The 23128-nt window shown below is 40.6% G+C and overlaps 1 protein-coding gene across 5 annotated transcripts in view; it reads left to right on the top strand.

Annotated features, from left to right (window-relative positions):
* The window catches only part of MAEL (maelstrom spermatogenic transposon silencer), a 109680-nt gene that overhangs the window by 52863 nt on the left and 33689 nt on the right, over positions 1 to 23128 (top strand). For 3 of the 5 annotated variants that reach the window (XM_024763650.1, XM_024763653.1, XM_024763651.1), the window contains 5 exons: positions 12857 to 12940; positions 13188 to 13280; positions 15082 to 15181; positions 16104 to 16259; positions 17485 to 17526. In XM_024763650.1, the coding sequence (XP_024619418.1) occupies positions 12857 to 12940; positions 13188 to 13280; positions 15082 to 15181; positions 16104 to 16259; positions 17485 to 17526 (475 nt within the window). Of the gene's footprint in view, positions 1 to 1418; positions 1498 to 12856; positions 12941 to 13187; positions 13281 to 14298; positions 14338 to 15081; positions 15182 to 16103; positions 16260 to 17484; positions 17527 to 23128 lie in introns of those variants that run through there. The other 2 variants (XM_024763652.1, XM_024763654.1) reach the window with 2 other exon arrangements.

Here is a 23128-nt window from a genome sequence, read left to right as displayed (position 1 = left end):
AGCGCGCGCCGCGCGGGGGAGCTCAGCCGCCGGCTCCTGGCCCCGCCGCCAGCCGCCCCGGGGCTACCAAAGTTTCTCGGTCACGTGCACGCCCCTGCGGGCCGCAGGTCAGCGCTGAGTGACAAAGTACAGGGGGGAGAGGGGGCGCGGGGGAGGCGGCAGGGCGGGCTGCGCGGAGCCGGGAGCGATCAGTGCGGCTGCTCCCAGCGAAGCCAGCGTTCGGAACCCGAGCCAGAAGCGGGGTTGGGGACTCGAGGAGGGGGAGTCTGGGTACGCACGTGGCCAGGGACATTCTGAACTGGGACAGAGGGACCTGCGGGGACTTGGCATAACTTGTTGGCAAGGGTGTGCGCTTTCGCTGACCCCCCTGTCCTGCCCCTCCGTTCGGTTCCCTTTTTGACAGTGCAAGGAACCGAGGGGCTCAGCAGAATTGGAAAAGGTAGGCGGGAATCCCTCGTCGAAACTTTCTCCTGTTAAAACATTATGAGGTTAAAGCATTATGAGATAAGGGCGTGCAGCTCTTTAACAGAAAATATGTAAAACCAGAATGAAATGAACAATTATACGGCTCACATTTGTACAACCTTTAATCGCTTCTCGGCCTTTTGGCTAAAATCAGGCGCATTTGTACAACACTTTACAGTTTGCAGGGCGCATTATCATGGATTACTCCGTTTCTTAAAAGGATCTTGTGTGTGTAGGAAAGGATTCTAAATGTATGTGTTTCGAGACAACCCAGAAATGTGTATGTTAACGAACATATTAAGCATCTACTAGGTGCTAAGAACCAAGGCTACAAAGATGAGGAAGAGAGACTTCCTGCCATTAAGGGGCCTCATCTTGGGGCCCGGAGAGGGAGGTAGATCAGCACATTGAACACAAAACACATACTGGTAGTAAAACAGAGCAAATGCTATGATGGAGATCTGGAGAAAGGGCCCTCAGAACATGAAGGAAGGAGCAGTTTAGTGGGGAGTGGGGGAGAGTGGGCAACACCACAGTAAAGAAGGGGTAACCTCCCAATTGGTATTTGCAGAATGGGCAAGGTTTGTGCTATTGAGGGATTGGGGGTGGAAAGGGGACAGGGCAGGGGGAATTCTGGGCAGAGGAAAGAAAGGAGACAAGGCAGAAAGGTAGAAAATTCCTCTGAAAACAGAGTGGTTCTAGGCTTGAGGAGAGTTCCTGGAGAGAGACTCTAGATGCTTAGGAATGAATGAATGTATATGTGAGACGGGGATGAGATGTGAACATCAGAAATGGTGAGAATTGACTCTGGTCTTTCATGGCTGCCTGACATCACAATTCCCTTCTTATTTTCAAGGAATCCCAACTATGGAAGCCAAAAAGTCTAGAGCAGTCTGCCCAACTGGGGACCCTCTCACTCAGAGCTTTTTGAACCTGGAGCACATGAGGCAAGAAGCAGAGTCAGCGGAGAATCAGTTTTGCTGCTGAGGTGGGCAGCTGGCGTCCAGTGTTCACAGGCCAGCCATGGCAGAGGTCAGGCCATCAGACTACTGTGATGTGTGGTTTTTGGCTGTGCTCTTGGTTGTGTAGCTTCTCTGAGTTCCAGCTCACTTTCTACACCTGGCTCTTCAGACTTCCTGGCAATTCTGTGAGCCACCCCATATCCTCTTGTAAATTCTCTCTTTGCTTATTTTGGCCAGAGATGATTTCTGAAGCTTGCAATTAAGAACCCTGACTAATATGCTGTGTGAGAGAAATTTGGAGGATTATTTTCTTTCATATACAAAAGAAGGAAGGAAGGAGGGAGGGAAGGAAGGAAGGGAGGGAGGAAGGAAGAAAGGAAGGAAGGAAGGAAGGGGAAAATCGAAATAAAGGAGATACCTAACATTTGTGGGTTTCCTATTAGGTTCTAGACACAGTCCTAGATGTTTCACAAGCTCTCTCGGTTAATCCTAATGAGGAAACTCAGGCCCAGAGAATTTAATTATCTTCTTAAGATCAGGTAGCTAGCAGGTGGCAAGGGTAGGATTTGAACTGAGATCTTGTGGCTCAAAGCATATTCCCTTTGCACTATAAAACTGACCTCTAGACCAGAGGATTGATATGATGATGTATTTGTATCATCTACAGATTATTTACACACATTTACTGTGTGTGTGTGTGTATATGCATATGTGCCCATGAACACAGAGCATAAGAGTTTGAATAGTGTTTAGTATTTAAGCATACATAACGATGGTATTTTATGCAAAACTTGGACATTAGAGTTGAGAAATTGGAAATGGGGGATGGACTGAGCTAAGGGAACCTGGATGTGCATGGAAAGTAGAAAGTGAGAGCCCACAGAAGTGAGCTTTGAATGTGTGCTTGGAGTTTGTTTGTCAGCAAGGAGTCAGGGCACTTGGGGAAAAGTTTGTGCCAGAGTGAATCATAGAAGGCAGGGGCCTTGTCCACCCTCCAGGGAATGTATTTTCTGTGTAGCACCCTGCATGTCTATCTTCTAGCTAGAGAGATACAGTTGATCAGCATCTTCCTGAGTGGGTGGAGCCTGGGCCATCCCTAAGGAGATGCTAAACTGGACTAAATCATGGTGTGTACCCCTCCCTAATGCATGTTATTACCAAGGTGACGGAGGGTTAAGAGGAACTTTAAGGGTACACCTGATGATCCAAAACATGCAGCCTAAAGGATGGAGGTAGGAGGAGGGTGGGACAATGGTATGATTTTGCTGTATTGGTGGAGGTAGCAGGATATGACAGCAGAACCCTGGTGCTCTTCCAAGTGTGGTGTTTGAACTTCGGCATCAGAATCACATAAAAGTGTTTGCTTAAATGCAGATTACCAGTCTCTACTAAAAACTATGAGATCAGAAATTCTGGGTGGGACCTGGAAATCTGCATTTTAACTGCCTTCCTCACATTCTTCTGAAGCTCGCTAATGTTTAAGAAGCATTACTTAATCACTTTTTTGTTTTTCTGGGAGGCTGTTGAGTTGATGTTTGCAAATGAGCCTCAGATTCAGATCTGGTTAAGCTCCAGTGGTCCGTTTATCCTGGCCAAATGGGACAGGACCCCCATAGAGATGAATTTTTCACCGCCAAGGGAAGGGTCTGGATCCCCAACACTTCAAACGTTCTGCTGCAACCAGAGACAAAATGTCAGAATATAGTCCTGTGTGGGACCAGATCAGGATTCCCAGGAAGCCACAGCTGGAATTGTGTATGATGGGGAGTGGGTGTGGACTGACAGGCGGCTTTGCCAAAGTTGCACCCTTTAGAACAGAATTAGGACATGGAGAAAAGAGAAGTGAACCACCGCAAGGAGACAGGCTGGTAGCTGGTAGCAACCACATAGTTATAAATATAATGCAGCTGAATCCTCTTTAAAACATGATTTCATTGCAGGCACATAGGCATGCATGCGCATGAATTCTGCTGAACGTAGATCTTTTTAAAGCACACAGATAATATCACGTTTCTACTTCTCTCTGATCTGTTCTTCCAGGAGGAATCTATGAGGTGTGACTTTAAAACAGATACCATGTTTCTTACCTGAGTTTTTTTCCTCTTTCCTTCCCTTGTGCTACCTTTTCAGTTTGTTAATGTTCCCCATCCCCCATATCTTCAAAACCACCTGCAATGAATTATAATTTTTTTAAAAAAATCTAAATTAAAGTGATAAACTAAAATAAATAAACAAATACTGGAGACTCTAGGCACCCTGTACTGGAAACTGGAAACATTTTCAATCTGGAAGCCGTTTCATATTGCAGGATAAATTGTTTCATTAAGAAAATGCTTTAAAGAAAGGAAATGCAAATATAAAGCGCATGATGCCAAAGAATTTTAAAAAGCTCTACTGCCAAGAACAGTGGTAAGTATATAATAAGTAAAAGATTGGGAGCATGTACTGAAAATTTCACATACTGGAAGCAGATTTAACCCAAGAGCGTGCTGTCTCAGGCTTCAAGTCAAACTGCGGTGGTGCAGTGGGGGCAGAATTCCATGATGTCTGCTTGCCCCGTGCTGAGGCCAGACCCCACCAACGGTGGGCGCCTCCCACCTGAGCTAGCTCTCTATGCTTTCCCCACAGAGGTCCATCCAAGGATAATGTGCAGACAAGAAGAGCAGAACATCGAACTACATTTAGGGCATGGTCTCAAATATGGAAAATGTATTTAAAAGAAATAATGGAAACAACAAAAGAGTAATAATGGTTATCTCAGATAGGATAGTCATTCATTTATATTTTCTTCTTTAGATTTTCTACACGCTCTAATAGTTCTACAATGAAGAAAGAGTTGCTTGGACAAAAGATACAGCTGTGCTACAATCTACTCAGTCTCTAGGACATCCCTGGAGGAAGGAGAGAGTCACCAGGAAGGTGTGACGGGTGTTTTATCAGGCCTGTATCTTTCGCCAGATACAAAGCCCCCAAATGTACACCTGCACTCATTCTGTCTCAATCATGAGCTGTTAATCAAGTTAATTATGAGCAGTTGAAGCCCTGGGAGCCCTTAGTGACTGACAGTTCATCCTATAATTTCTCTGTGAGTTACAGAGCCAAAGATGAAGTAAGGCTGCTTCTCTTTTAGGAGCCCTATCTCCAGTTTCTGCTTTTGTTTTTGTTTCAGTGTTAGCCTCCTTAGGAAACCAGCACAGCATCAACAGCCCCCCAGATTAGCAGCAGAGCAGATTCCAGTGATCAAGCAGCATCCTTTAGCCCAAAGGGGGAATGATGAAGGGGGCCTGTCTTTCTGTATTTTGTCCAGGCTTTGGATTCTAGGTCTTGGCGATTAAGCCAGAAGATTGCTTCTCAGTCCTAAGCGTTCTCCTAGAGGCCTTCTCCCCTGGCACGGGTCAAAGACAGAGCCCAAGAGAGGGAAGTGAGCCAGAATAAGTATGTCATCCAATGACCTCACCCCCAGAAAACAGGCAGGTAAGGCAGCTGGAACAACAGAGTCAGAACACTGAACAGCGCGAAGGGAAGCAGCTCTAGCAACGGAAGGGTCATTTGCGGACCCTGGAAAGCTAGTGTTAAAGAACAGAAGGCTTGACCTTTGTGTTGGAGTTGTGGGGTGAGGCTCTCTCTTGAATCGTTAATTCCGTACTCCTACCCGATTCTGAATGGGTGCCCTATACACAGAGATGATCAATATGTATTTCTGTCTAATTAATTACAACCTGTTCCAGGGCCTTCTTCCCTTTTCCTCATCTTCTCTTCTCTCTTGAATTCATTCATTTATTTATTCCATACACATTCACTGAGCACCTACTGTATTTTAGATACTATGCTGTCTAGAAATTCAAGATGAGTAGGAATTCAAAGATGGATGAGTCACAGCCTCTTCTGTCAAAGAGCTTACAGTTGAGTTGTAGCCGTGTGTGTGTGTGTGTGTGTGTGTGTGTGTGTGTGTGTGTGTGTGTGTATGTGTGTTGGGGTGGGGGAGAGACAGACACATGGCCTTTAAATGTGATAGTGTGACAGGGCCCATATTAGGACATGTTCTAGGTATGGTTTGGGAACAAAGGGAGAGGGGTCAGTTACCCGTCTGGAGTGCTGGTCAGAGATGTCTTCATGAAAAGGTGACCTCTGAGCTAAGTCTTAAACATGATCTGGGCAGAATTTCTAAAAGCAGAAATGGAGCAGGAGGTAGTACAGATGCATAAGCAATGGGCCGAGATGAGAGTGGGGCCAGCTGCCAGGAATATGAGTCAGCAATGAGGCTGGAAAAGTTGGCTGAGGTCGGACCAAGGTGATCCAGGCTATCAGGTCTGGACTGAACTCTGCAGGCAATGGACCACCCATAAGGATATCTAAGCAGAAGAACAAGATCAGACCTGTATGTCAGCCAAGTTATTGTGGCCACAGGATGTAGGATGTATTGGTGGAAAGAGAGACAACAGGCAGCTCTTCCATGGGAGAGCTCATCACAAGAGCCCAAGAAGGAACAAGTACCAGAACTAAGCTATAGCGTGGCAGGAATGAGAAGCAAATAGTATGTAAGAGAGACATTACAGGGAGAGGGAGACACAAGAAGTAGAATCCACATGACCTGACAACAGGTTGCGTGTGTATAGCCGGAGCAAGCCAAGGAATCACCAGACTTCAGGGGGCGTTATTCAAGAATGTGGTGTGCATTCAGGCAATATCTAGAGATGATGGGGAACTTGGAAATTCCCTTTTTTTGCTTTGGCAAAGCACCGTGTAATAAACATCCTTGAGCACCTATAATGAACAACTTGGAATACTTATGTTAAAGAAGCAGGGATCTCACAGAGGTCAGAGCCGCTCATGGGCTGTGTGGCCTGGGGAAGGCACTTTACCAATCTGAGCCTCAATTTCTCACTCTGCAAAATGGGGATGATCATTGAATCTATTTCATGGGGTTGTTATGAAGAGGAGAGACGAGATGACACTGTGCAGTGTTTAGCAGGGAGTCTGACACGGTAGCTTTCAGTGAATGTTAGCTATTATTACTATTATTATTAGCACGGGTTGGAGGATGCACGTTAACCGTACTGCCAGGGCCTTAATTTAAACTAGCATCAGGACAAAAATAGCATGAGGAAAAACATTTTCCTAAAATGCTGTTTCTTTTGGGGTGGTTTCATAATGCTCAGCTGAAAATCACACCTCATACTTAATATTTAAAAAAAAAAAAAGTAGAAGCCATCCAAATTTCCAATGGCTTCTCACCCCTGTAGACTGAAATCAAAAATCCTCCCAGTGATCTTATAAGCCCTGTATGATTTGGCCCAAGCTCCCTCTGCAATATCCTCTCTGCTCTCCCCCTTGCTCACTTCACTCCAACCACAGACTTACTTTGCTATTCCTTAAACACCCCTGACGTGTGCCCACCTTGGAGTTTTTGCACTTTCTACTCCCCTGGTCTGGAACGCTCTTTGCCTGACATCTTCATGGTTTGCTTCCTCACTTCCAGTGTTTGCTTAAATTTCATTTCTTCAAATAGAGGCTCTTCTGACCACCCTAAAATCGTCCCCTCCATCAGTTCCTATTCCCTTACCCTGTATTATCTTTCTTCATTGGACTTACTGTCCAATAAGATGTTCAGACATCTTATTATATACATAGCTGTTTATTTCTTTATTGTCTGCCTTCCTCATTATTAGGTTTGTTCTGTTCAACTTATTATCGTGCCTGAAATAGAGCCTAGCACTCAGCAGACTCTTAATATTTATTAAATGAATGAAGCACTTCCTCTCAGCAACTCTTCTCTTAGTTTCCGTGGTTTTCTCCCTGCTTCCTCAGACATTCCTTCTTCCTTACCTTTCCTGGGTGTTCTTCTTCTAACTGACTTCTAAATGCTGGTGTTCCTCAGGACTCCATCCTGGATCCGTTTTTTTCTCTCTTCACTCTCAGCCTAAGCAGTCGCATCTATTTCCATGAATTTAAGTACCAGCTTTATGTGGCTTACTTCCAAATTCTATCTCTAGCCCAGAACTCCAGACTTAGCCGATTGCCTGCTTGACATCTCCACTTGACTATATAATAGGCATTTCAAAAGTAACATGTCCATAACTGGATTCTTGATCCCCCCGGCCCCAGCAAAAACCTGTCCCCCTCTAGAATTTCTGAATAGGAAGATCAATGTGGTTGGAAAAAGGGAAAAACTGTTCTGTTTACGTAGGACTTAAGTAAAACTGGAAAAAAAATCAATTGTATCAAAGAAGGAGAGGAGGAGGTAATAGAATTATGAGGAGCTTTGGACCCTCTTTGGCACTAGCACAGTCCTCGCTATTTTACGAAAAGACACCACTTGCCACTGGGTTACCCGAGTCGAAACCCTAGGATTCCCCCCTTTCTCTTACTTCTGCAGCCAATCCATCAGCTAGTTCTGTTTTTCCACAAAGTACAATAGAAACCGTCCTCACCTCTCCATTTCTGCTCCATGTCTCTGTTCTAGGTCATCATCATTTCATGTGGACTCCTGAAGAAGCTTCCTAACTCATCTCCTCGTGACTCTTCTTGCTGATTTGAACCTGTTCTCCGAGTAGCATCAAGAGTGACCTTCTTAAACTGTAAACTATATAATGACACTTTAAAAAAATCCCTTAAATGACCACCCACGTCCTTAGAGTAATACTTGAACCCCTGACACTGGCCATGCCCAAATCTCTGCTGGTCACTCTATCCTCAGCATGCACCACTCTCCACCCGACTGGATACACTTCAGCAGCACCAACCAGTCTTCCATCTGTTCTGAGGATTCAACAGATTCTTTATTGCATGAGGCCTTTTCATGTGCTGTTCCCTCTGTCTGGAATGCTCTTCTTTCAGCTCTTTGCATGACTAGCTCCGTACCTTTGCATCCTTGCTCATTTTAAATGGCACCTCCTCGGAGAGGTTTGCCTCCGATCACCTATTTAAACATTTAACAGTTAAATCCAAATGTTATTTTGAATTTTTAAAATAAGATAAAGCGATCTTGGCCAAGATGGAGTAACAGGAAATGAATTTATCCAGCAGCCTGAAACAGCTAAAAAACTGGTTAAAATATATGAAACAATGTTTTCAGATACTGGACATCAGGAAGCAGAGATGAGTAATCCTTGAAAGAACAGAAACAGGGTTAGCCCTGTGATTGCCCCAGGTTGTTGCCCAGAGAGAGGATCCAGAATGCAGCATCGAGAGGGGTAACCTAGGCAGAGTCCTGTGGTCTCCCTGGGTTAAGGAGATGGTGTTGGGTGTCTGGTAGGCCAGGGTGGCTAGAGTTCACAGGGCAGAGTACCAGACAGAGAGAGTAGCACGAAGAAAAAGCTCTGGAAATCCGCTGAGGATCTCCCTTGGAGCTCCAGCTGAATACTGATCAGTGCATGTGTGGGAGGAAACTATACAGTGCCAGGGAAAGAACAACGTGAAAGGATTAGAAGGAACAATCCTTGAAATTCACACAGGGCTAGAAATAGTCTGTGTTTCCATTAGCCAAAGTGGAAAAACCTCCAAATTCATGGGTTGTCAGGAAGAGTACTCAGAAGGGCGTTATATCAGCAGAGGAGAAAATTAGTCCTAAAGGTTGCTCTGATTCCGAATAACAAAGCATAAAAGCAAACCTCAAAAGGAGGAAAAACTAGACTAAAATTGTTTCCAAATAACATAACACAAAGCACAAGAATATTTATAAGAATACAAAAATACGCAGCATTCAACAGGGTAAAATTTACAACCGTCATCCAACCAAGCATTGCCAAGCTTACAGAGAAGCAGGACAAAATACAACCCATAATAAGGAAAAAAATCAACCAGTAGAAACAGACCCAGAAATGACAGATGATGAAATGAGTAGGCAAAGACATTTAGTACTTATTATAACTATATTCCTTATTATAACTACATTCCATGTTAAAGGCAGAGGACAGATAGACCATGTTAAGTAGAAATATAGAAGATATAAAAAAGATTTAAATCAAATTCTGAAGATGAAAACTAAATGATTTGATACAAAAAATACACTAGATGGGATTAGTAACAAATTAGACACTACAGATGAAAAGATTAGTAAACATGAAGACATAGCAGTAGAAAATGCAAAATAAAATGCAAAGAACAAAGACTGAAGGGAAAAAAATGAAAAGAATATTAGTGAACTATGGGGCAACTTTAAGCAGCCCAAGGGGGGTAGTGAGGAAACTTTTGGGGGCGGATATGTTCATTATCTTGATGGTGGTGATGGTTTCACAGCCATACACATATGTTAAAGCTCATCAAGTTGTATGCTTTAGATATACGTATTTAACTTACTGTACTTCCATCATGTCTCAACATTGGTATAAAAAAGCAGTCTGGAACTAAAATCCCAGATAATAACATGGGAGATGGCAATGGGGTGATGGAGCAGTGGGTTGGGATACTAAGTGAGGGGAAGCAATAGCTTTCTAAGCTTCTTGTCTATTTGGGAAGAATGGGTCTATTTGTCTAATAGGTAATGGGTACCTATTAACTGTATAAGTTGTTATAAAAATATGTTTTAAAACAAGTATCTTAAAAAAATAAAATAAAACAAGTGTCTTAAAAATATGGGTAGCTACTGAATGAAGCAAAATAGAATGCATAACTTGAAACCAATGTAAGAGAAAGTAGAGCAAAAAATAACTGATCAATTCAACTAAAGCAGAAAAAGGAAAAATAAGAAAACTAGAAAGATAGTAAACAGAAATTGAAAATACTTGAAGTTTTTTATTCAAGAAACTAGAAAAAGAACCACAAACTAGCCTGAAGTAATAGAAAGAGGGACTCTGTAAACTTAAAAGCAGAAATAAAAAGAAATAGGAAAACTGTAAAGTTCATCAATAAAACCCAAAGTTGTTTATTTTTATTTTTTATTTATTTTTTTTTTTTTTGCGGTATGCGGGCCTCTCACTGTTGTGGCCTCTCCCGTTGTGGAGCACAGGCTCTGGACGTGCAGGCTCAGCGGCCATGGCTCACGGGCCCAGCCGCTCCGCGGCATGTGGGATCTTCCCAGACTGGGGCACGAACCCGTGTCCCCTGCATTGGCAGGCGGACTCCCAACCACTGCGCCACCAGGGAAACCCCAAAGTTGTTTATTTTTAAGATCAATAAAATAAACTTTGGCAAGTATTAAGAGGAAAAAAGACAAGGTATAAATAACATTAGGAATTATATTTATTTTAAATTACAAGCAAATAGTTTATGCCAATAAATTTTGTTTTTTAAATCAACTTTATTGAAGTATAATTTACACACAATAAAATGCACACCTTTTAAATGTATTATTTGAGGAGTTTTGACAACTATATGCCACCTGTAATGACTACCACCACAATCAAGGTATTTCTGACAACCCAGGAGTTCTCTTGTCAGTTCTCAGTCAATCCCCTTTGTCTACCTCTTGGCCCTAGGTAACTGCTGATCTGATTTCTAAATGATAGTTTTGCCTTTTCTTGAGTTTTGTATAAGTGGAATCATACAGTATCTATCCTTTTATGTATGCCTTTTTTCATTCAGCAAAATTATCTTGAAATTCATCCATGTTGAATATCAATAGTTCATTGCATTTCATTCCTGAATAGCAGTTTACTATGGATATACCACAATTTTTAAATCAGTTCATCTCTTGGTGAACACTTGGGTTGTCCAGTTTGGGGCTCTTATAAATAGAGCTGCTATGAAATTCATTTCCAAGGGGATATATTTTTTCATTTCTCCTAAATGAGTGGAAGTTCTTGGTCCTATGATAAATGTATGTGTAACTTTGTAAGAAACTACCACTGTATGAAAATTCTAGTTGTGTCATATTCTTGCCAACATTTTACAGCAATATAAATGAAAACCTAAATGAAATAGACAATTTTATAAAAAGTAATGAATTACCAAAATTGGTTGAAGGAAAAGTAGGAAACCTGAAAAGACTAATAACCATGCAAAGTATTGAAATGGTAATCAAAGGTCAACCCCACCCTCCAAAGATATACTATGATCAAAGAGTTTTACTAGTGAAGTTCTACCAAAGTGTCCAGGAATAGATAATTCCATCTGTTGTTCAAAGTGAACAGAGAAAAAGATAGCAGTTCATTTTATGAGGCTATTACAACGCTGATACCAACATTTTGTAAGGATATCATGAAAAAACATCTGTAAATTAATATCACTTCAATCAAGGAAGCAAAAGTCCCACATTAAGTATGCTTTAAAAAATAAGCAATGCCAAGCATGATCAATAAGAGGTTATAGTAGTAGGAATGGTAGGATGCTTTAACGTTAGAAAAATCTAGCAATATCATTTATTGAGCTAACCAATTAAAGGATAAAACCATATGGTCATCTGAAAAGATGCACAAAAAGCATTTAATAAAATTTCAACTCCTGTTCTTGATTTTAAAACATATACATACAACACGTATACACATACTCAATAAACTGAACACAGGAATTTCTGCGGGAAGCACATATTACTAGAAAATCCAAGAAAATCGATTGGCACTATTTGAACCAATTTGAGAGTTCAGCAGGGTGACTAAATACACAAGATTAACACTAAGATCAATACCTTCTCTACACACCAGCGTTAACTAATTAGAAAATATAATGGAAAAAAGAAATACATGTAATAGTTCCAAATATATTCTAGGAATAAAACAACCAAAAAATAAAGAAACCAGACCTTTATGAGGAAATCTATAAAACTTTATTCAAAGACATTATTTAAAATCTCAGCCTCATACTGTATGTTTCCTTCCAAACACTTAAGAAAAACTGCGTTTTTAAGAACCATGTTCTTTGAAACAATAATGTCATTTAAGAATGGGGAAAACCCAAATCAAATCATACTGGTGGTTTTCATCATCTTACCCGCCTCCCTCATCCTTAGATTGTAAACTTATTGAGGGAAAAGATCGTTAGTCGTGTTCCTCACTCTGTCCCCCCACCCAATACCTTTCACAATTCTCAGCACAGATTTGGCCCCTTACAGCTGTAAAACATCGAAGAACCTGAAGCACTTGCTGGTCCTCTTTCTCTCTACCTATTTTGATGGATGTTACGCAATAATATACCAAAATTGCTCCAAGCCTTCCACGTGATAAGACCTCCGCCAACGACTCATCCCAGACAATCAGAATACTCCTCACCTGTGACCTCTCCCCGCCCCCACCCTCCCCCAAGGCCGCAAGAGGGGGAATCTTACAGTCTCGGGCTGTTTTTCTCCTGGCGAGGCCAATGCGCCTGCGCATCGTGCCCTGATTGGCTGAGAGCTGCGGACCTGCGCGCGCAGGCCTCCACCTCGGTTACTAAGAGCGTGAGCCGAACGAGGGCGGGTGGGGGTGGTACTGTCTCTGGCCCCCTTTGAGGCCTGTACCACGCCCACCATGCCTAACCGCAGGGCCAGTCGCAATTCCTACTATTTCTTCGTGCAGGAGAAGATCCCCGAACTACGGCGGAGAGGCCTGCCCGTGGCTCACGTCGCTGATGCCATCCCCTACTGTTCCGCTGACTGGGCGGTAAGGCTGGAGGCCAGTGAGCCCAGGGTCGGGCGGTTGAGCAAATGGGAGGGAAACAAGACTCGAGGAGGCCAGTGACCCCTGGGCCCCTCCTGGAGGAGGAGGGACACTCCCACCCCCACCCTTCCGCGGCTCAGGGCAACCGACGCCGCTTCCGCCTCCCTGTAATGTGCAGGCGTCTACAGGCTGGGCCCTGGGCAGTAGGCCCTCACTGCTGCTGCTTGTCTCCCCCTTCTATCTCCTCAAGCTCCTGAGGGAGGAGGAAAAGAAGAAATATGCAGAAATGGCTCGAGAGTGGAGGGCTGCCCAGGGAAAAAACTCTGGGCCTTCGGAGAAGCAGGTAAAGTTAGCCAGAGAAGAGCAGTCACCTGCCTTGCACGTAGGCATGCTCAGTAAATGTTGGATGAGTGAATGGCAATGGTAGATGACTGGGTGATTTGGGTGAATGCAAAGAAGAGTTTTTCATTTTTTTCCTCACGTAAGAGAATGCCTGGTAAAAAAAAATAGCAGGCTCCGGTACTAGGGCACACCTGGGTATCATTTGATGGTGAAGGCCAGGGAAAATCCCCTTAGAAAACCTGCACCCAGTTGACCGTGATTAGCAAAGGGAGCGTTGATATTTAGGGTTTGTACTAGATGACCTCTAAGGGTCTCTTTCAACTCCTTTATGATTTAAGAACCCTTTTTCAAATGTTTGAAAGTAGTGTGCTCCCCTCTCTATCTCTTTTTTTTCTTTCTTTGCGGTATGCGGGCCTCTCACTGCTGTGGCCTCTCCTGCTGCGGAGCACAGGCTCCAGACGCGCAGGCTCAGCGGCCATGGCTCACGGGCCCAGCCGCTCCGCGGCGTGTGGGAATCTTCCCGGACCGGGGCACGAACCCGTGTCCCCTGCATCGGCAGGTGGACTCTCAACCACTGCGCCACCAGGGAAGACCCCCTCTCTTTTTTTGAATGACACCTGCAACAAGGCCAGTTTCTGTGTTTAAAGTATGGAAATAACAAGATTTATGGATGTTTGTGAATGTTTGTGTCTTACAGGTGAGAGTTGTATAAAGTTTATTTGGGTTAATTTGTGTGTAGCAGGATGTTAAAGCACTAAATAAAATTAGTTGCTGATTCATATCAAGAAAAGGCAAGGTAATTGTGGAATTTCCCTCCTCCCTCTGTGTTCTTCCCATTCTTACATAGCAAAAATTCTATTCTTATTATAAACTGTTAATATTGGATTGAAATTCGAGAGAGTTTTGCTTGTTTTAGGTTTGAGAGATTTTTATTTTATGGCTTTATGTTTGAGTAGACGCTCTAATAAGTTGAATATGTACTTGCGAACCATAATTTTTTTTTTTTACTTCTCACTACAGTGTCTTAAGACATCTCCCCTCAAAATGAAAGCCACGTTGTATGTATACGTCATTGAGACTTGGAGTCAGCACAATCTGGTTTTTACTTTGAGTGAAGAACAAATAATATTAGAGTACTTTGGGAAATGTTTTTTTTTTAATAAATTTATTTTTTGGCTGCATTGGGTCTTCGTTGCTGTGCGCGGGCTTTCTCTAGTTGCAGTGAGTGGGGCCTACTCTTCGTTGTGGTGCGCAGGCTTCCCATTGCGGTGGCTTCTCTTGTTTCGGAGCACGGGCTCTAGGCACGCGGGCGGCAGTAGTCGTGGCTCGTGGGCTCTAGTTGTGGCGCACAGGCTCAGTTGCTCCGCAGCATGTGGGGTCTTCCCAGACTAGGGCTCGAACCCGTGTCCCCCTGCATTGGCAGGTGGATTCTTAACCACTGCGCCACCAGGGAAGTCCTGGGAAATATTTTTTTGGCCACTGGACAGGCATGTATTGTGTGACCCAGTTGGATTAGTTTAGATTATCAGTAGTGGGCAAATGGCTTTCAGCAGTAATTGGAGTGGTTATTTACCACTCAGCCTTTTGATACAAAATATTTATAGATTTTTGCCATTGTCTGCCTTTGGGTGTTGGTTTTGTTGACGATTATTTATTTATATACTCATTGGGTTTATTGGCCTGGAGAGGTTACCAAAGTAATCTGTGGGTTGTTTTGCAGTTATTTTACTAAATTTAAATGTATGGTATAAAGTACCCAGCAAGAGTTTAAGTATGTGGCCAATGATTACCTTTTTCTTTAGAAACCTGTTTCCACCCCACTGAGGAGTCCGGGCATGCTTGTACCAAAGCAGAATGTTTCACCCCTGGATATGTCAGGCTTGTCTCTAAAAAGTGATCAAGGTAGAGTAATCCTAAAATGTTTGCTTAGATAAATTTGGGTGCTTAAAATACTATGATATATTGATCAGTAAACGTGTGTTCTGTTCATTTTGATTCTGCCTTTCAAAGTAATTGACTACAGGTGTTTGAACACGATGGCACTAAAGTTGTAAAAGATCGGGTAATGTGCTTTCGTTGAAGTAACACGGGAGATTTTTTTTTTTTTTGCAAAAATCTGGTCTCTTGTTTTCTACCACTTCATATGTTATTAAACATACTTTTTGGATTTAAGTGTTTATAGCTAGACACTTACATACACTTGTTATAAAAGTAAAGATAAATTGAGCTAGCCTAGATAAAAACATAGCTAATCAGAGTCCTTCCTATTCCTTCTGGCTGTTTTTTATTAAATATGTTCTTTGTTAAAAATTTAATCTTCAGCATCTTAAGTGTGGCCAATCCTGGTAAATAAGACCTCCTTACATTCTCACATTTCTTTCTTTCTTTAGAGAATCTAAGTGGTCTTGTGTATATTGGTAAAAAGTAAAGAGTGAACTAAATTGTCCATAGTTTATATCAGTTTTTCTACACTGATTGTACTTGGTTTTATTTCCCTAGCCCTTATATTTCTTGAGTATGGGTCACAGCTTTTCTTAAGTCATTCCTGAGATTCAGGGCTTATGTACAGCTAAATTACGTAGAGCTGGCTGCAAGTTTGAATAATTTTGTTACTTCATGCAAAGAGTGGTTACTACTTTAATCCTTGATAAGTGTAATTATAAAAATTGATTAATTTACCTGGTATAGCTGATTTATTTTCTCTTTTCCAGCTCATTTAGGGATATAGGAACACAAGGAGAAAGGTTCTAAAACTTTTGGTTTTGTCAAAGGGGTAAATGCGAAATGCTCATCTTTTCGTGTTTTCTTTTTTATTTTTTTTAAGCTGTCCTTGGAGGCATTTTTTATTTTTTGAACATTTTTAGCCATGGCGAGCTACCTCCTCACTGTGAACAGCGCTTCCTCCCTTGTGAAATAGGCTGTGTTAAATATTCTCTCCAAGAAGGTATTATGGCAGATTTCCACAGCTTTATAAATCCTGGTAAGTGGCCAGTTAGAGTAGATGCTAGATCTTTAAAAGTTGTTTTTTATATTGACCTTATTTGATAATAGTTTTATTAAAAGCAGTTGTGTAGGTAAGTTCTTAAAGTGTAACACAGGACTTCATAATAATTGGATGAAAAACTTTAGAACTAAGTGTTGACACAGAGTTTTTGGTTTAGTCTTTTAACCTCAAGTAAGCATTAGAGTTGGGTGGATAGAATGCTTGAAAAATGTGTAAACTGCTATTTGCTTATTTGCAGTCTTACATCTTAGAATTTCCTGAAAGCTTCTTATACCTTTGCTCTTTTCTTTACCCCATCCTTCACCTCCACAGTCACTAGTTTTTAACTTGCTATTGCTTTATAACCTTGAGCAAAGTACTTATCCTTTCTGAACCTATTAGCTCTATAAATTGGGGATAATGCCTATTGGAGGCCTGTTCTAAGGAAGACATGAGAAGGTATGGAAATAGCGTAGTATTTAACAGGCTCTCGGGTATTCTCACTATTTTTTCTTCCTCCTACTCCACCCCATCAAAAGCAATTAGTAATGAAGACATAGGAATTGATTCAGTTCCCAAGTTGGTAAAGAGTAGTTAAGGGAGTACTATACCTTTAAAGGTAAGTGGGTGGAATGTGTAGGGGGAAGAGTAAAGGAGAAGAGGTTGGGAAAAGAAGAATTTCATCTTCAGTTTTATCAATTGCTTTAAAATTCATTAGGACAGTCCAGTACTTTTCCTTGTTTTGAGATAACAAGAAAAATTTTCCTACTTAACACTTAGGAGAGTTGCTGCTTAGGACACATCAAAAAACTACTTTTTTCTGTACGGGTGTAAGACATTAAAAAATAGAATTTGGAGACTTTTTTCCTCCAAGAAATACGTAAATACCTTGCTATATCAAGGGCCTCATGAATCCCTGTGGCCTCTTCGTGGACCCCTGGCTAAGATTCCTTTAGCACAAATTTTCTTTACCTAGTATTTCTTTCTCTGTGAGGAATAACCTGCTTTTTAAAGTAGCTTAGACAATATACCAAGATTCTTTGATAGTCATAATAGCTTTGGTTAGGAAAAAAGTCCCCTAGGAGGGTTTAATCTTCTGTAATTTCACATAGCAGTAACAAGTACCTATGTTATGATTTGGTTATCCTGTGGAATATTACTGTAGCACAACCGGAGAGCTTCCAGATTTCTGCTTCTCTCAATAAAATATTTTGTATTACAGGTGAAATTCCACGAGGATTTCGGTTTCATTGTCAGGCTGCAAGTAAGTATAAAGTAATGGGGTAGAATATAGGCATTGAATACGTGTGTACCTGGTTAAGATGCTGCTTTAAACAGACACATAAAACATTGATTGGGGGGAAGAATAACCTAAATTATTGTTGGAGAATCTTCATAGAAGTGGTAGATGGTGTATGTAATCCTCAAAAACTTTATAATTATATAGAATGAAAGGATAATATCCTTTTCCCTTTATGGAGATTGTGTTTTTACTTTCTTCTTTTTTTCTGCTTATATCGTTTGGCTTAAAGATCAGCGGCTTTTACCCGCCAGGTGCATAGGTAGGTCTTTTAACAGGTATCAGGTTACCTAGATTTAGGGCCATTCACAGGAATATCCATTCAAAATTAAGGGATAAAAAGTCGATACTGGGCCTCCCTGGTGGCGCAGTGGTTGAGAGTCCGCCTGCCAATGCAGCGGACATGGGTTCGTGCCCCGGTCTGGGAGGATCCCACATGCCACGGAGCAGCTGGGCCCGTGAGCCATGGCCGCTGAGCCTGCGCATCCGGAGCCTGTGGTCTGCAACGGGAGAGGCCACAACAGTGAGAGGCCTGAGTACCGCAAAAAAAAAAAAAGTTGATACTTCAAAAATAACAGAATGTTATACAGCAAAACAGCTATGAATTAATTTTTCAGATGAGGAAAACGGGTTTCTATTTTAAGTATTTTGCAACCAAAGGATGTGACTGTATATCTAAGCTCTTGTACTCTTTTCTAGAAACTAGATTTTAACCAGTTTCTTATTTGATTCAAATGAAAATCATGATAATAGGTTTGCTTTTTAAGTTTTATTCAAAATGTCAGTTTTTTTCTTAAAAATGTAGGCAATTAGCCAGTAGAAGTGTTTGAAATTAGAAATAAGTTTTTCAAATCTGCCATAACAAGCAGCTGTTTTGTAATACTTATATTGTTCTTTATAAGTGAAAAGAATATTTTAGACTCATTTTTGGTTATGTCCTTTGAGTTTTTTCCAGTCTTAGTGAAAAATATGTCCTAGTCCTTTTTTTGTTTGCCTGGGATCAGGGCTGTAGGCCTTGGAACAAAGAGTTTAAGGCAATTTTTTTTAGTAAGTTTGTAGCTTTGAAAAAAATTCTGTTGTAACTTTGAGGTGTGAACCTAGCTAATCTCAAGTGTTACATTGTCTGAGGTTATTTGACAAAATAGGCAGTGGTAAAACCAAAAATAGAAACTTAGCTGGTGAATTAATTTCACATTTTTACTTAAGTTCCTTTTCTGGTTTGTTCATCTGATGAGTGCATTGGAATCTCTATGTGCCAGACACTCATTTGTGAGAATGTCCCTTTACTGTTTATTTTGTTTCTGATTAAATTTTTAAAAAAATTATTTTTAAAGGCTTATTTTTAGTCTTTCCAAATTAACTGATTAACAGAAAGTGTGGTTCTTTTTTTTCTAACATTTTTATTGGGGTATAATTGCTTTACAATGGTGTGTTAGTTTCTGCTTTATAATAAAGTGAATCAGCTATACATATACATATATCCCCATATCTCCTCCCTCTTGTGTCTCCCTCCCTCCCTCCCTATCCCACCCCTCTAGGTGGTCACAAAGCACCGAGCTGATCTCCCTGTGCTATCTGGCTGCTTCCCACTAGCTATCTGTTTTACATTTGGTAGTGTATATATGTCCATGCCACTGTCTCACTTCATCTCAGCTTACCCTTCCCCCTCCCCGTGTCCTCAAGTCCATTCTCTACATCTGCATCTTTATTCCTGTCCTGCTAGGTCCTTCAGAACCTTTTTTTTTTTTAGATTCCATATATATGTGTTAGCACATGGTATTTGTTTTTCTGTTTCTGACTTACTTCACTCTGTATGACAGACTCTAGGTCCATCCACCTCACTACAAATAATTTCATTTCTTTTTATGGCTGAGTAATATTCCATTGTATATATGTGCCACATCTTCTTTATCCATTCATCTGTCAATGGACACTTAGGTTGCTTCCATGTCCTGGATATTGTAAATAGAGCTCCAATGAACATTGTGGTACATGACTCTTTTTGAATTATGGTTTTCTAAGGGTATATGCCCAGTAGTGGCATTGCTGGGTCGTATGGTAGTTCCATTTTTAGTTTTTTTAAGGAACCTCCATACTGTTCTCCATAGTGGCTGTATCAATTTACATTCCCACCAGCAGTGCAAGAGGGTTCCCTTTTCTCCACACCCTCTCCAGCATTTACTGTTTGTAGATTTTTTGATGATGACTATTCTGACTGGTGTGAGGTGATACCTCATTGTAGTTTTGATTTGCATTTCTCTAATGGTTAGTGATGTTGAGCATCCTCCCATTTACCATTGGAACAAAAAGAATAAAATACCTAGGAATAAACCTACCTAAGAAGACAAAAGACCTGTATAGAAAGGTCTTATAGAAAACTGTAAGACACTGATGAAAGAAATTAAGGATGATACAAACAGATGGAGAGATATACCATGTTCTTGGATTGGAAGAATCAACATTGTGAAAATGACTATACTACCCAAAGCAATCTACAGATTCAGTGCATTCCCTATCAAACTACCAATGGCATTTTTCACACAACTAGAACAAAAAATTTCACAATTCGTAGAGAAAGTGTGGTTCTTAGAAACAAACCTATTAAGGACTCTAGGAATGTTTTCTTGAGTTTTTTTTCAGACTAATTAAAACTGAGCACAATGTTTTTCATTCAGGAAGCCTAAGATCCTTGGAGCTCACAAATTTAAGCGTGTCTTAAATTGCCAATTTGATAACCCTGAGAAATGTGCCAGTTAAATAAGACAAATGAGTGTATTAGAGTGACAGCTATGTCGACATAATAACTAAAAATGCCCAGGCTAGTGTAATCAAGCTGATATTTAGGAAAAGACCGTGTTTCATACAGTAACACACTGAAGCAATTAAAATTTGACGTGGTTACAATTTGATTAGAAGTTAAGGAATGTGCATGTAGATGTTTCAAATGCTCCTGTGCTATCTGACCTTTTAAGAAGTAGTTACAAGTGAAATCAAGCGAAGGCTTCATGGGCATTATGGTTTAGCACATAATATCGAAGAATTTCAAGATTGGAAGAGATTTTGATACAGACTCCCCCCCCCACAACCTGTATGTTCCTCTGAAGGGGAGTGCAGGTTCTGTATGTGTGTGTTGGAGTGGGGAGGAGGAGGTAGGAGGTTTGGGCCCATCTCATTCTCCCACACTTCCCCAGAGCAACTCTGCTTCTATCTATTTCACTAATTAATGATTTTTGAGAGAGAAGCTCTGCTTTAAAAGGAGCAAAGCCTTAGAAACTGCTTTTAGCTTCCTGTACAAAAGGTCTGTCAGCTTTTAAAATGAAGCTTCATACACAAAAACATCATAACATGCACTGAAGGTGGAAAGAGTATTAATGATCAGCAGTGCACCTGCTGATCAGTCAGCTGAAGAAATAGCACATTGCTGTTATCATTGAAGACCCCTGTATTTTTCCCTGATTTCATCCTCCCTCTTAAGATAACCACTGTTCTGAATTTTGTGTTAGTTCCTTTGTTTTATGAATAATTTTATGATAAATACATATTTAAATGGTGTATTTAATTCTGCTTGAACTTTGATTTAACATATTGTGTATATTTCTTGTATTTTTTTTTTTTAACTCAACAGTGTCTTTTCCCCATTTTTTCATTGGATTGTTTTTCATCTTTTTTTGGTTTATGGAAGTTTATAATATGTTTTTATTGATTGTTTTAATTGTGTGCAGATACCTGTTTGCAGTTGGTGCCTTGCATTTTTTTAACTCTCTTTATGGTGTATTTTAGTGAACAGAAGTTTTTATTTTTAGTTCAGTAAATGTATCTTTTCCATCATGGTTGTGGGGTTTTTTGGTCTTATTTAAGATTTCCCTTCTACTTGAAGGCCATGAAGATATATTTATTTTCTTCTATAGTTCCAAGTTCTTATTCCACCTGGAATTGACTTATGTATGATGTGAGGAAAAGATTCGGTTCCGTTTTTTTCACATGTGGATAATCGGTTGTCTCAGCGTATTTTATTGAATAATCAATTTTTCCCCATATGTCGTGCCACCTGTATCATATCACGTTTCATTTTATGCATGAGTTTTTCTGATATCTTCTGTTCTATAGACCTGCTTGTTTTTTGGTGCCCATGTCATATGTTAAACGTGGTATTTTGATCATATTTACTTGACTGTGTTCTTTTGGAATATTGTGGTTATTCTTGACTTTTTGCTTTTCCACATACAATTCAGAATCAGTTTATCATGCTTCACAAAAAGCTTGTTGAGATTTAGAATCTCAGGATTTGGAACCACAGGATTCTAATCTCAGGATTTGGGTTTTTTTTGAGGGGGTGTTTATGTATTTTTATATTTTAAAATTTTTAAACATTATGCAATTTTAAAGATCACTTTCTACTTACAGATACTACAGAATATTGGCTATATTCTCTATGTTGTACAATACATTCTTGATCCTGTCTTACAGCCAGTACTTTGTACCTCCCACTCCCCCACTCCTATATTGCACCTCTCCCACTGGTAGCCACTGGTTAGTTCTTTATATGTGTGAGTTTGCTTCTTTTATGCTATATTCGCTAGTTTGTTTTTTTAGAACCACATATAAGCGATGTCATGCAGTATTGATCTCTCTCTGTCTCGCTTCTTCACTTAGCATAGTGCCCTCCGAGTCCATCCACGTTGCTGCACATGGCAGAATTGTGTTCTTTTCTGTGGCTGAGTAGTAGTCCTATGCATATATATATACCACAGCTGCTTCTTTAATTTTTATTTTATATTAGAATATAGTTGATTTACAACATTGTGTTAGTTTCAGGTATACAGAAAACTGATATAGTTATACATATGTCTATTCTTCTTCAGATTCTTTTCCCATATAGGTTATTACAGAGTATTGAGTAGAGTTCCCTGTGCTATACAGTAGATCCTTGTTAATTATCAATTTTATGTATAGTAGTGTGTATATGTTAATCCCAAACTCCTAATTTATCCCTCCCCCCCCACCTTTCCCCTTTGGTAACCATAAATTTGTTTTCTGAGTCTATGAATCTTTTTGTAAGTAAGTTCATTTGTATCATTTTTCTTTTTTAGATTCAACATATAAGGAATATCATATGATATTTGTCTTTGGCTTACTTCACTGAATATAATATTCTCTGCGTCCATCCATGTTGCTGCAAATGGCATTATATTATTCTTTCTTATGGCTGAGTATATTCCATTGTATATGTGTACCACATCTTTATCCATTGCTCTTTCGATGGATATTTAGGTTGCTTCCGTGTCTTAGCTATTTGAAATAGTGCTGCAGTGAACACTGGGGTGCATGTATCTTTTTGAAATATGGTTTTCTCTGGATATATGCCCAGGAGTGCGATTGCTAGATCATATGGCAGCTCTATTTTTAGTTTTTTAAGAAACCTCCATACTCTTCTCCATAATGGTTGTACCAGTTTACATTCCCAGCAAGAGTTTAGGAGGGTTCCCTTTTCTCCACACCCTCTCCAGCATTTACGGTTTGTAAACTTTTTGATGATAGCCATTCTAACGAGTGTGAGGTAATAACT

The sequence above is a fragment of the Neophocaena asiaeorientalis genome, unplaced genomic scaffold, assembly GCF_003031525.2.
Source record: "Neophocaena asiaeorientalis asiaeorientalis breed wild unplaced genomic scaffold, Neophocaena_asiaeorientalis_V1.1 scaffold912, whole genome shotgun sequence".
In the NCBI taxonomy this organism is placed as follows: Eukaryota; Metazoa; Chordata; class Mammalia; order Artiodactyla; family Phocoenidae; genus Neophocaena; species Neophocaena asiaeorientalis.
This window is presented reverse-complemented; position numbering and strand designations above follow the sequence as displayed.